This window comes from Lagenorhynchus albirostris, chromosome 2, assembly GCF_949774975.1.
Source record: "Lagenorhynchus albirostris chromosome 2, mLagAlb1.1, whole genome shotgun sequence".
Classification (NCBI taxonomy): Eukaryota; Metazoa; Chordata; class Mammalia; order Artiodactyla; family Delphinidae; genus Lagenorhynchus; species Lagenorhynchus albirostris.
This window is the reverse complement of record NC_083096.1, coordinates 157,609,706-157,622,205: the sequence shown is the minus strand read 5'-3', so window position 1 is coordinate 157,622,205 and position 12,500 is coordinate 157,609,706. Positions and strand designations below refer to the sequence as shown.

The 12,500-nt window shown below is 46.8% G+C and overlaps 1 protein-coding gene across 2 annotated transcripts in view; it reads left to right on the top strand.

The window, feature by feature from the left end:
• Positions 1-2,543, top strand: part of LOC132514955 (protein argonaute-1) — a 30,191-nt gene extending 27,648 nt beyond the window's left edge. For both annotated transcript variants that reach the window (XM_060140567.1, XM_060140568.1), the window contains 4 exons: positions 7-141; positions 755-856; positions 1,185-1,384; positions 1,623-2,543. In XM_060140567.1, coding sequence (XP_059996550.1) covers positions 7-141; positions 755-856; positions 1,185-1,384; positions 1,623-1,731 — 546 coding nt within the window. In that variant the 3' untranslated portion in view covers positions 1,732-2,543. The remainder of the gene's footprint in view (positions 1-6; positions 142-754; positions 857-1,184; positions 1,385-1,622) is intronic.
• Positions 2,544-12,500: the final 9,957 nt, after the last annotated feature.

The window sequence follows — 12,500 nt, the reverse complement described above, 5'->3', positions numbered from 1 at the left end:
GCCTAGATCCTCCACTATGAGCTGCTGGCCATTCGTGATGCCTGCATCAAACTGGAAAAGGACTACCAGCCCGGGATCACTTATATTGTGGTGCAGAAACGCCATCACACCCGCCTTTTTTGTGCTGACAAGAATGAGCGAGTGAGTGAGGGATTGAGGAAGCCACCCATACCCTTATCTTGTCTCCCTTCTCTTAATATGGAAGAAGCCCTTGAAATAAAATCTGGGGATTTAGTCCTTGGCCTGTCCATCTTCCCTGGTCCCTTTCTTCCCCTTAGCTCTTGTGGTCCTTCCTCTGCTGCTTCCTTCCCTTTGTTTCCCCCTTCTCCCCTCCTTCCCTTATACTTCATCTCCCTCCTCCTAGCTCCCTGGCCTATAGACCCCATATATAGACCAGCTCCCAGAGAAGGGAAAGGGAACTTCCATTTATTGAACTTCTCCTATGTGCCAGACACTGTACAAGGCGTCTTCCTCACAGCAGCCCTGTGAGGTAGGTACTGTTATTATCTCCAGTTTAGCCTCAGAAAGGTTAAATGACTTGCTAAGATCACACAGCTAATAAATGGTGAAAGCAGCACTTAAACACAGGTCTGTATGACTTTAGAAGCCTATTATTTCAATTCCCAGTACCCTCTGGGAATAGCAGCTTCTACTTTACTCTTGGGATTCTGATGGAATCAGATTAGAATTGAGTCGGGGCCCTAGTTAGGGTCATGCAGGTCTTGGGATCTCGGTTGTCTTTGTCTCTATACAGATTGGGAAGAGTGGTAACATCCCAGCTGGGACCACTGTGGACACCAACATCACCCACCCATTTGAGTTTGACTTCTATCTGTGCAGCCACGCAGGCATCCAGGTAGCTGGGCTATGTCCTGGGATTTCCAATGGGTCAAAGATTAGTTGATTATTCCCACTGCCTCTAGAATATATCATTCCTCACTGAGTGGCATTCAAATCAGGATTGTTCTCTTAATAAGCCCTTCGTGCACTTGAACATGAGTGCACTTTGAACGTCTTAGGCAGGTTGCCCATAAGATGAGTGCTTTATGACATAGGTGGCTTTGTGTCTGCCTTTTCATAGGTGGGTCTTCCAACCCAGCCATACTCTTAATAGTGAGCCTGTTCCTTATTGTCAACCATCCCCTCTGCCCAACCTGGGGCCCCTCACCTTCCTATCTTCCCAGGGCACCAGCCGACCATCCCATTACTATGTCCTTTGGGATGACAACCGTTTCACAGCGGATGAGCTCCAGATCTTGACGTACCAGCTGTGCCACACTTACGTACGATGCACACGCTCCGTCTCAATTCCAGCACCTGCCTACTATGCCCGCTTGGTGGCTTTCCGGGCACGATACCACCTAGTGGACAAGGAGCATGACAGGTGAGGCCTGGGATCAGGCTGGCTTCCTTTTTGCTTCAGCCTCTGGTACCAGACCCTCTCAATTTTCCTTGGGTAGTAGGAAATGAGTATTGTCCGATTTGATGTCCTTGGGCTCGTCAGCCCAAATCTGGGTTGGGGTTTTCTCTTAAATTGTTATGGGAATTGGCATCCTAGGGGTGGGGGAAAGAATTAGCAGCTCAGTTCACCAGGAAGGACTTCTTTCATTTTTCCTTTTCAGTGGAGAGGGGAGCCACATATCGGGGCAGAGCAATGGGCGGGACCCCCAGGCCCTGGCCAAAGCCGTGCAGGTTCACCAGGATACTCTGCGCACCATGTACTTCGCTTGAAGGCAGAACGCTGTTACCTCACTGGATAGAAGAAAGCTTTCCAAGCCCCAAGAGCTGTGCCGCCCAAATCCAGAGGAAGCAGGGAGGAGGGAGATGGGGCAGGGAGGAATGCAGAAGGCCTTGTTTCCTCTACAGAGGGGGCGAAAGGGTGGGGAACAGGGCCAGTAAGCCAGACCACCAGCCAGAAATCTCTGATATTCACCTCATGCCCTCCACCCCTCACCCCATCTTGTCACATCTGGCCCTGACTCCACTGGACCAAGAGAGGCAGCCCCGGTGCCCACCATACACACAGATGTCGCATGTGACTCACAGTGCTAAAGACTCATGCCTGACAGCTTGGTAAGGTCGGCCCTGCAGCCCTGCAGACAAAAGCTGGTAGGTTTGGGTTTGATACTTTAGATGGGAAAGTGAGGGGCTTGAAAAGTGGGTGGGAGGAGGGAAGGATTTTTTAGGAGCCTTAATCAGAAAAGGTCTAGATTTGTTTAAGAAGAAAAACGAAACCAGATGCAGATCAATATTTTAGGATACTAGATGTTTTAATGGGTTGAGAATCCAGCTTGTAGGAAGATTTTTAATGCTAATGATTTGGTTGCCCCTCCCCCAGCTGCCACTCCTCTTTCCCTTATTCCTCTTTTTCCACCTTTTCTACCCCACCTTACACCTTCTCCCTGACAGACATCCAGCCCCTAGTAAGACTTAAGGCACTATGGCACTTAGCTCTGAAGTGACACGACCCTGTCTTCCTTCCGCCTGCTGGTGGGTAACCAGTGCCTTCCCTGTAACGGTAATGCTGCAGAACTGCAACCTTTTGTACCTATTTTTGGGGGGTGGGGGCGGGGTGGGGGTGGGAGAGGAGGTAGGTGGGGATGAAATACCCCTAACCCAACAAGCCTCCAGCCAGAGCGCCAGCTGTTTTGCATTTGAAGGAGTTGACTTCCATATTCATTGAGCTTTTAAAAAGATTGCCACCTCAAGATGGTTAAAATCCATTGACATTTGCACTTTCAGACATGACAAGTCTCTCGGAGCTGCTGAGGTGACTGGCCTCTGGCCTTTCCACTTACGTCTCCTTTCTTCCTGTCCCCGCTTCCTCCCCACCTGCCTGGGTCTGGAGTTACTTTCATAGCATTTCTCACTCTTGGCTTCTTTTTTTTCCCTGACGATCAAGTCTGTTTATGTTTCAATATTTTTTAACTGGGGTGTCTTTTAACAAACGATCCTTAGGTCTAAAATAAGAAAAAAAAAAAGCAAAAACTAAATGTTATTTTTATACCATAACTTGAGTCTATTGCCAAAATCTGGAAATCCCTCCCATGCCCAATGAGTTTACATCCCAGAAGCATTGAGCCGTCAGAAGGAACTATGTACCTGACTTGTTCTTTGGCCTGGCTCTGTAGGGGGTGGTTATCTCCCCAAGGTGGGGCTCAGTCTCCACCCTCCTCTGTGCAGATAATACCTTTCTCTTGCTGCGGGCACCCCTTCTGCACTGCCCTGCACTCTTTTCTGCAAGTGCATCTTCCCTTCCTCTGGACTGTCCTCTGACACTTTGGCTTATCCCAGATTTCAGTGTGTCCTGTGGATAGGCTGGGGAATTTTGCTGCTCCCTTTTGCTTCTGTTTACACAAATGAATTTTTCCTGATTTCCCACTAGGGCATGTGAGTGGGTGGCATGGGCTTTTTAAAAAATTTTTTCCTGTCTTCCTGGGTAGAGATGGGGTTTGGCTGTGTTGCAGAACTGGAAAAGTAGGGGGTTCTAGCTTGGGGCCTGTTGGCCTTGAAGCAAGGCTTCCTCATTTCTTGACTGTTCATTTTTTCCTGTCCCACTGCTTGGGATGAGGAGTTGCAGCTTCAGTGTGGAAATTCCTCTTTTTGAGGAGCCTGGGCTTGGGCTTGCCCCAATCTGGTGATGAAGCCACGACACTTTAGACCTAGCTCAGGCTTGGAGGCCAGCCAGAGGAAGGCTGGTCTGAATATGGGCGTATGAAGTTAGAGCTACCATTTCCCCTCCCCAGCAGCCTTTGTACAGACCCAGATTTGCTATGCAAAACAGTCTATCCCAGGTTCTGTTCTGGTTGGCTACTTTGTTCAGCAACTTCACAAAACGTAGCACAAACATTGATTATGGAGAAGGCATCAGGGCTGTTGAGTAACTCTTCCTTTACTTCTTTCCTGCTGGCTACAGTGTGGGGTGCCCCATGGGCACAGCCCAGCTGAAGAACAGAATGGAGGGCTCTGGGAGGAGGCAGCTCACTGGAGAGCCTACATTCCTTACACAAGTGCCTAAAGAGAGTGATGCCAACACTCCATCTGCCCTGTCCATCGCCTTCATATACTGTCTATTTTGTGTTCAGTCACCCTTTGGGGAGGGGAGTTCTCTTGGGACAGTGGGCTCTGAGTGTTCTCTTCTCGGGTATGTTTTGGGGCTGGGATCAGGGCAGTATTCCTGGAGGGTCCAGTCATTCACCAGCATTTTGCAAATGTCCATTGAGAGCTGGTGGCAGCCACCTACTCTTAGCAGCAAGTTTGTGTTCTCTCCTTTTTGTCTCTTTGCCTCACTCTGTCCAGTTGGGTTTTGAGCTGAGGCTTGACATGCATTTTTTAGCCCTTTGGCATTGTACATGCCATTTAAGAAATAAAAGCAAAAGAAACAGCTTGGGCAGTGGCAAGAATATGACATCTTGCTGTGATTTTCTCTATTTCGTTTTATCTTTGAAACTTGAAAAACACCCTTGACCTTGAGGATTACTCGTTTAAAAGGTGGTGCATGCAGATTGAGAAGTGGTGTTGGCAACAAGCTTTGGCTTTTTGATTTCGTTCAAGTGGTGCTTCTTACTTAGGCTCTGAAGAAGCTCTGGGGAGACCCCAGCCTCATCCTCTTAGAGAAGTCTCCTGCTCCCTTTGTTCCACTCTTTTACCTTCCTTTTCCTCTTCTCTCTTTCCCTGGCCTCCTTTTATTTTATTTTCTGTTCACTCAGCTTGCTTGCTGGCCTCCCTGCCTGTCTGCCTTTGTGATGATGAATTCTCTGCATGGCTAAAATGATCGCACTGTTCGCTGACAAGGTCAGGCTTAGCTCCTCGGCTGCAGAAGACCAAGAATCTTCTTCCCAAGCCCAGTGATGTCCTCACTGGGCTGGACTGCCCCCAAACTTACGTGAGGGCATAGCAGAAGGCCTGCCCAACTGGCATGAAATCAGGAGGGCTTCTGGCAACTTCCACACCTGTCCACTCTTTGGAGTTGGTTTCTCTCATTGCTTTTTCTAGATCTGGTTTCATTTCTCTCTACCTGGGACCTCCCTTTTCTGAGGATGTCCTAGGGTTGACCTACTTGGTTATCCAGCGTTGAAGGGTTAGGGGATAGACATGGGGGAAGAAGAGAGGGATGAGAAGAGAATGGAGAGAATTTGGCTAAAATCTGGGAAAGGAGAGCGCTGCTCATTGATCACTTTTCCAGTCCAGCCTAACTCACTGGGGCTGAGGTGCTACTGCTGGCCGCTGGGGATAAGCCTAAGGCTGTTGTTGTGGGAAACTTAGGCTTAGATTAATGCTGAAGAAGGTACCTAACAGTGTGAAACCTCCCTAAGAAGCTCCCACCTACTCAGTAGCTCCACTGCAGCCTCCTCTTTGGCTCAGCAATGATGTTCTTGGATAGTTTTCTTGTCCAGAATTCTGTAAATGAGGCCAGCAAGATGGGCAGCCAGGGGGACACTGTGACTTCTTAGCTGGCCCATAGGGTATCTGCAAGGCTGGTGGGACAGTGTTTTAGACCTGGCGTCATGTGTAACAAAGAAGGATGAAAGTTCCTTCCCCTTCAGGGTAGAGAGACATCTCTAACTAAAATGCAGTTTTGGAAATTACATTGGGGGAAGTTATTTTTATTTATATTTGCTGGGCGTAGGCCAATCCAGGATAGTAGCTGGGATGCCTTCCTTCTTAAAGTCTGATCATGGCAGGGTTATGCAGGGCACTCTTTCCTCTTTGGCCTTCTAAGCAGACTGGGGAGAAGGGATTCTCTGGTTTTCTCTTTTCGCCCATTTATTAGGACTTGCCTTCTCCCTGGACAGGGAGAGAGGCTAGGTTGGTGCTCTCCCCTTACTCTACTCCTACTGACTTAGAACCTCTGGCTGCTGTTTGGGAGCCCAAGAAAGGTAGTGGAGGTTATGGGCTCAAAACAAAAGAAAACAAAGCAAAAAAACAATAAGGTGGGGAAGGCAGATTTCCTTCTTTAAAAAGGAAAATAGGAAACCCTCCAAGGATTGTGCAAGTAAAGACAATATGTCGAATGCACTGACCCCCCTGGTGTAGTAGCAATAAGGAAAAATGAAATGACTTTCCTGTGCACACAGTCCAACCTGATTGGTGTGTAATGTTGCACTTAGCAGCCATCTGGTGGGCATGTGTGTCTACTCTGGGTTTCACTTTAGTTTCTAAACTTTTTATCCCTCTCAAGTCCAGCATGGGTGGGGAAATGTCCCTGGAGCCCCACAGCTGTGTACTTGTTTGCATTTGTTTCCCTTTGAGACTTGTGTTTGTGTCCTGCTTTGAGCTGTACCTTGTCCAGTCCATTGTAAAATTATCCCAGCAGCTGTAATGTACAGTTTCTTCTGAAGCAAGCAACAGCAGCAGCACAATTCTGTGTTTTATAAAGACAACAGTGGCTTCTATTTCTAAAGTGCGGTCTCTCTCTCTTTTTTTTTTCTTAGCAAAGCAAACTGTTGGGATTAATTATAATCTCTGATAGATTTTACGTTAGAATAACAGATTGTTAGAAGAGCAGAACCATCACTTTCTAAAGGAGTAAAGTGGGTAAAACAAATTCCGGAGTGTTGAAACTGCAGATTGTATGTAATCACTTCACAGGGCCTCCATTTATTCTTCATTCAACAAACATGCAAAGCACTGTGTCTAGAAGTATTATGAGGGGAGTAAGCAGGCACAATTCAAAAATGAGGAAAACAGTGTTTCTCTCTTTAAGGAGTTTAAAAAGTTTGGTGGTGGATATCAGTAGCCAGATGGTTCTCTGGTACCATTTAGAGAGATTATGAGGACTGGAACAAGGCTCTAGGGCTGTATCAGTGAAGATAGAAAGGAAAGCACAAATTGGAGAGACACTTGGGGAGATAGAATTAATAGGACTCCATGGATGATGGAACAGGAAGAGAGTAGAGGCTAATAATGTTCACTCTTCTTGAGCAAGTGAGTATATTGGGACATTCCTCTAGCCAAGACTGGGGGGAAAGGGAGACTATAGAAGGAAGGTGGTACATTTTGTGAAGAAAGACAATTAGCCTTGTTTAGACTGAGTTTTGAGGTTCCCATGGGGTAACAAGGTTAAGGTTTCCAGTAAACATTTATGTTTTGGTGCTCAGGGAAGACTGCAAAACTGTAGTTATAGATATGGAATTCATAATCATATAGATGGTAGTTAAAACCATAGGAATGAACAAGATGGCTTAGAGAAAGAGTAGAGCAAGAGAAACCTAGCGTACGAATGTAGGAAACGAGATGAGGAGAGGAAGTAGAACCTAAGATGACAGATCACACGTAGATACCTTGTATGTTTTTGACTGCTTTAATGAGATGGGAGAATAGTCAAGAGGGTGGAATAGGATTTAGGAAAGACAAGATTAACAACATGAAAACTGCAGTGAAGGGGGAGGGTTATTTTTTTCTACTTAGTTTGCTGTCTTCCACCCCATCTTGTCTGGGATCTCGTAAGTATATGGTCATTCTCCAGTATTTTTTGAAAATGAGCATTGGAAAACCTAACTTAAACGAGGCTAAGACTGGGACTTCCAGGTTGTTCACCACAACCACCAGCACCATTTCCACCTCCAGCTTCCTCCTATCCTCAGGAGATGCTTGTAAAAGAATAAAATAAACAAACCTAATTTTGTTCCTAACTAGTGTCATAGGTGGTGTTCCAGTGCACTCAGTAGCACTTAGCAACTTGCTCTATTTACTCTCATGACTTGTTTTCCCCAGAGCCTGTGAATTTCTAGGAGCAGAAGCTACATTCTATTCATTTTCATCATCTCAGGGCCATAGCGTGTATCGGCGGGGGCGGTCAATATTTGTGAGTAGAAATGAGCTAGAAATCTGTGGTTCTTGAGTACAGAGGGGAGAATTAAGAAGTGATACTGAGTCTACAGGATGGGCTCAGTATTCCTGAATCTTCAGGTAAGCAGAAACAACCAGATTATCATCACCTTTTCTTACTCTCACCCCAGCTTCAAGGTTCTATGATTTTGTGCCTTAAACTGTTGGTGCAGTTGTCAAGCATGTAAGTTCAGCATGCCTCCCTGGTACTCCTAGATTATTGTTATTTCTGTGTGTTGGGGGAAGATGGCACAGAGAATGATTCTGGCACAGGGCCCAGTGAGAAATTTCAGTGGCAGTTAGTATGTACAAAAGTGGGCCTAGCATTTCTCTGGAGGCCAAGTGTTCAAATTGCTAACCTGTGGCTACCCTGCCAGATTTGCTTGGAAGCAAGCCAGCCAGACCCATGCTCCTTTTCACCAGCAAGGAGTAGTGAGGTTGGTTGGACTTGAAGAGCAAACTGGAACATGGAGGAGATTTTTCCCAGTTGAAACAAGACAAATTTTTGACCGTTAATGAAGCAGAAAGTGTTTAGCAGAGCGAATGGGAAGATAATCATTATACCACATTTTGGTTATAAATTTCATTGCCATAAATGAATGATGTTAAAAAGATTTCAGCATTTGGCTGTTGGTTGCTACTCAAGAGAAAAATATGGTGGGAGCCCAAGGCCTGATTTATCTGGTCCTAGAGCTCAAGGTTTGATTTAAGGCTTGTCCTAGCACCCCTGGATATCCCTTTTCAGGATTGGTTGAGCAGCCTTCCCTCTGCCCTGTCAGTTGGCACCATATACTGTAGCACATTCTTGTCTGTCAGGTGCCTTTAGGGTAGAATGAGGCTGTGTATTTGTTGGGTATCACTTGGCTTAATAGACCCCAGAATCACATGGCAGTTAGGGTTTGGTGGCTAAAGGAAAGGGTTATAGTGCAAAAAGAAGAATATTTTCAAGTTCTGAGCCTGGGCCATCCTCAGACTACTGTCTGTACTGCTTAAATGTAAAGAAGCATCGAATTGGGAAATTAGCTCTCCATTTTTCTTCCTAGTTTTCAAGATATTTATTCCTTTGGCTGTAAGCTAAGGAGACCTGGCAGGCTTAGAAAGTGCACAGAGCATGACAGAAGCACTCTTTTAAAGCAGCAGTGTTGAGGAGCTGGAAAAGTGGACTTGCTGGAGGTGAGGTGCATTTAGAAGCTCTCCATTTAAGTACCACAACTACCTTCCCAGGATACCGTATCAAGATTTTTTTAGGCCACTGTGGCTTACCCTGCAGGAACACACTGTCCTCTTATTCTAGACTGCAGCAGCTTCACCACTGTCCTCTTGGCAGTGTCTTTTTGGGACAGAGAAATTTTGAGGAACTTTTCTGGGGACCTTCCCCACCTTCTGAAGGCAAGGAACTTGCCTTGTAAAAGAGGCAGTGGGAGCTCCTAGCCAGGTTTTTGGGTTGTTAATGGAAGTGAACTGGAAAAGGAATAGGGACTTTGGGTACTTTGAAGTACTTGGCTAGGTGTTCTGTACAGTATCCATTATAATTTGGTTGTATCTTCATAGCATTCGTGTGAAGTAGTTTATCAGTTACCTTCAATTGCAATAGCAAAACCCAAGTAAATTGGCTTAAATAAGGAAACTATCACATGACAAGAAGTCCTGATTTCATATGGCTCCAAGGTTGGATAATTCACTGGCTCAATGATAATATCAACATAACAGATTCTTGCAATCTTTTTGCTCTGCTATCCTTTGTGTTGTTTTATCCTCATGCTAGTTCACCTCAGGATCCCAAGATGGCTGCTATAATTCCAGGAAGGAAATGCTGACAGAACAAAGTCTAGCAGAAGAGGGACTAATTTTTCCCAATGTTTCATTTTAAAGAAAGGGAATCCCTGGAAGCCCCAGCAGATCTGGCCTAACGTCTCATTTGCTAGAAATGGGTCATCTTCCCACTATTCTGTCATTGGCAAAGCAAATGAGATCATCCATCATGAGTGGCTTAGATTAATTACAAGTTATCCTATGAGTCATGTGGATTAGAAAGACAAATCATGTTTGCTAGGCAAGAAGGGATAAAAGGCTCTTGGGTAGGCATCAAGCAGTGTCTGCTCTACCTAGCTACTCTGGTTTTTACAGATGAGGAATGTGATGTTCAGAGAGAGTGTCTTTCCTAGAATCACAGATAGTAGCAGAGGGCCTTCAGTGTCAGCTCTGACTGTCCCTAAAGCCAGTATGTTTTATATTGTGTTCTGCTGCAGTACAAAGTAGCTTCCTTTCTGCCGTGTAAAAATTGCTTGTCTCGGAGAAGAGATTTCAAAGTGTCAAGTCGGCTAACTTCAGCCCCTGCAAGAGGAAAGGGTTCTATCCAGTTGCTTTCCTCATCCAGTGATGTTTTTCTAGCACAGGAAGCTTGGAATGCAACTTTCAGAGGGCACTGATTTCTTTGCCCCCAAGATTTCTGTACTATTTTACAGTTCTCCCTTCTGAGAGCAACCAGTACCACAAGGGATGAAGGCAGAGTTGCCATTCTTGAAGCCCACTTATTTATTGGTCCATCCACCTGCCCCACAGATATTTATGGGATGCTGCTATGTACGAGGCACAGGCACTGTTCTAGGCACTGGGGCTATGACAGTTAAGATACACAAAGACCCTGCACCATACCCTTAAGAGCAGACTCATTTGGGAATGCGGTTATCCAAAACTAGGATGTGCATGTTGTCAGGGGAGAGCCTCATACAGCTTGGCTTTGGGCAGAATCATTCAAACTTTTTTGCCTTCCTATTTCGTGATATTACAATTTGTGAGCCTTTCATAATGGGCTCACACGTGGGGTCCATGGATAGCAGAGGTAGATGGGAAGGGATCATTGACATTTATTAAATTGGGCTGAATTAGAAGGTCCCAATCCTGTTAAATCCATGTCAACAAAGCCAAGAAGCTTGCAGTCATTTAGGGAACCAGTTGAGGGGGTTGAGGGGTGAAAGACTCTATTTACCCCTGTTGAATGCTGCTAAGGACTTGGATTGTGTAGAGTCAAAGATTGAAAATAACTTTTAAGATACAGTGTTTCATCTAGTGACATTTGATAGTTTGAAATTGGGGAGGGCATTTTCAGTATAAGGGGTAAGGATGGGAAGGAAGAAGTGAGGCAGAATTGGAGTCAGATATGGGTTTGAATCCCATCCATTAAGTGTTTACTGTAGGTGCATCTAATAAGTGCTTTAAGATGATAACAATAGTAAATGCCCTCACTAACATTTAGGGAGGATTTTCTCGGTGCTTTATGTACATTCCCTAACTTCACAACAACTGTGAGGAAACTGAAGCCCAGAGGTTCAAGTGACTGATCCAAGTCCCACAGTGACTGGGGGGGAACTAAAGATAGGATTTTCCCCCCCTTTCCTCTTTGTCCCAAGCTTTAAAAAAATAATGTATTTTGATTGTTAAAAGTCTAAACATTACTGATACTTAGAGACAGGGAAAAATCATGAATCATTCCTCAACCTGAATAAAATAGTATCACATTTCTTTCAGGCAACAAATACTAATGTGCTGGTCTTAATAACCTTATAAAGCTTACATTCTAGTGGAGGAGGGAGCACCCAATAAACTAGTGAACAAAAATTGCAGATTGGGAGAGGGGTTCTTAAGGAGATACTGTAATAGTATACAGGAGTACCTCACTATAGATCGGAGGTCCGGGAAAGGCATCTGAAATGTCTTAAGTTGAGGTGTGAAGAGCGGTTGGGGGGCGGAGGGGAAGGGGTGAGTGTGAAGAGGAAGGAGAGGGCTCCTGGCCAAGGGAACCAGAAGCAGAGAGGCTCCAGGTCTAATAGAAAAGCGCTTTCCCCGTTAGGGGAGGCCGACCAGTATAGCTGTCGCATGATGAGGAAGAGTCTCGCGTGAGGGGAAAGGCAGGGGCCCCGTTATGCCTACAGCTGGCCCCGCGATGGAGTTTGGGTCCTGGTGTGACCAGGCGTTATTAAAGAGTTTTTAACATGGAAATTATAAGAACTGATGTTTGTGTCAAGTCCTGTTTCATAATCTTTCCCCAAGTTATATTGTACATTCCCCCGCCCCCCAAAAAAAACATGGTCCTCAAAGCAACTCTACAGGCTTGATCAACTAACTGCTGGTGGTCACTTGACCGCCTGCAGAGGAGGAGGTGCGTGGGTCGGTCCCAACTGGGCGTGGCGGGAGGGCCTCGAGAAGAAGGGGGCCTCTCCCCAGGACAAGATTGGCCCAGGGCCTTCACAGCTGCAGGTCTTGGTGCTGCACCTCAGACCAGCCACGCTTCACGAAGGCTCCTGTCCAGGTTAGCTTTGCCGCCCTCCGCGACCTCGCCTCGGGCAGGCACTGTCCCGCACCAAGGTGGCGGGAGCAGTCCAACCCCTCGGGGTTGTCTCCAGCAGGCACGGCCGGGCAGAGGGCTGGGCGGAGGGCCGCGGGAGGGCAGGCCCCGCCCAGCTCGCGGCCGTTGGCCGCACCCCATCGCGCTCGCCCCAGGCCCCGCCCAGGCTCGGCGCCCGCTCCGCGACACCTCCCCTGCGTCCTCCGCGCCGGCCGCGCCCGCACAGACGTCGCGTCCGCACGGTTAGGGCGGAGAGGCGAGGCTTGGATGTCGGGCGAGAGCCCGGGCAGCGGAACTGACGCCAGCAGGCTTCCGGGGGCGGCCC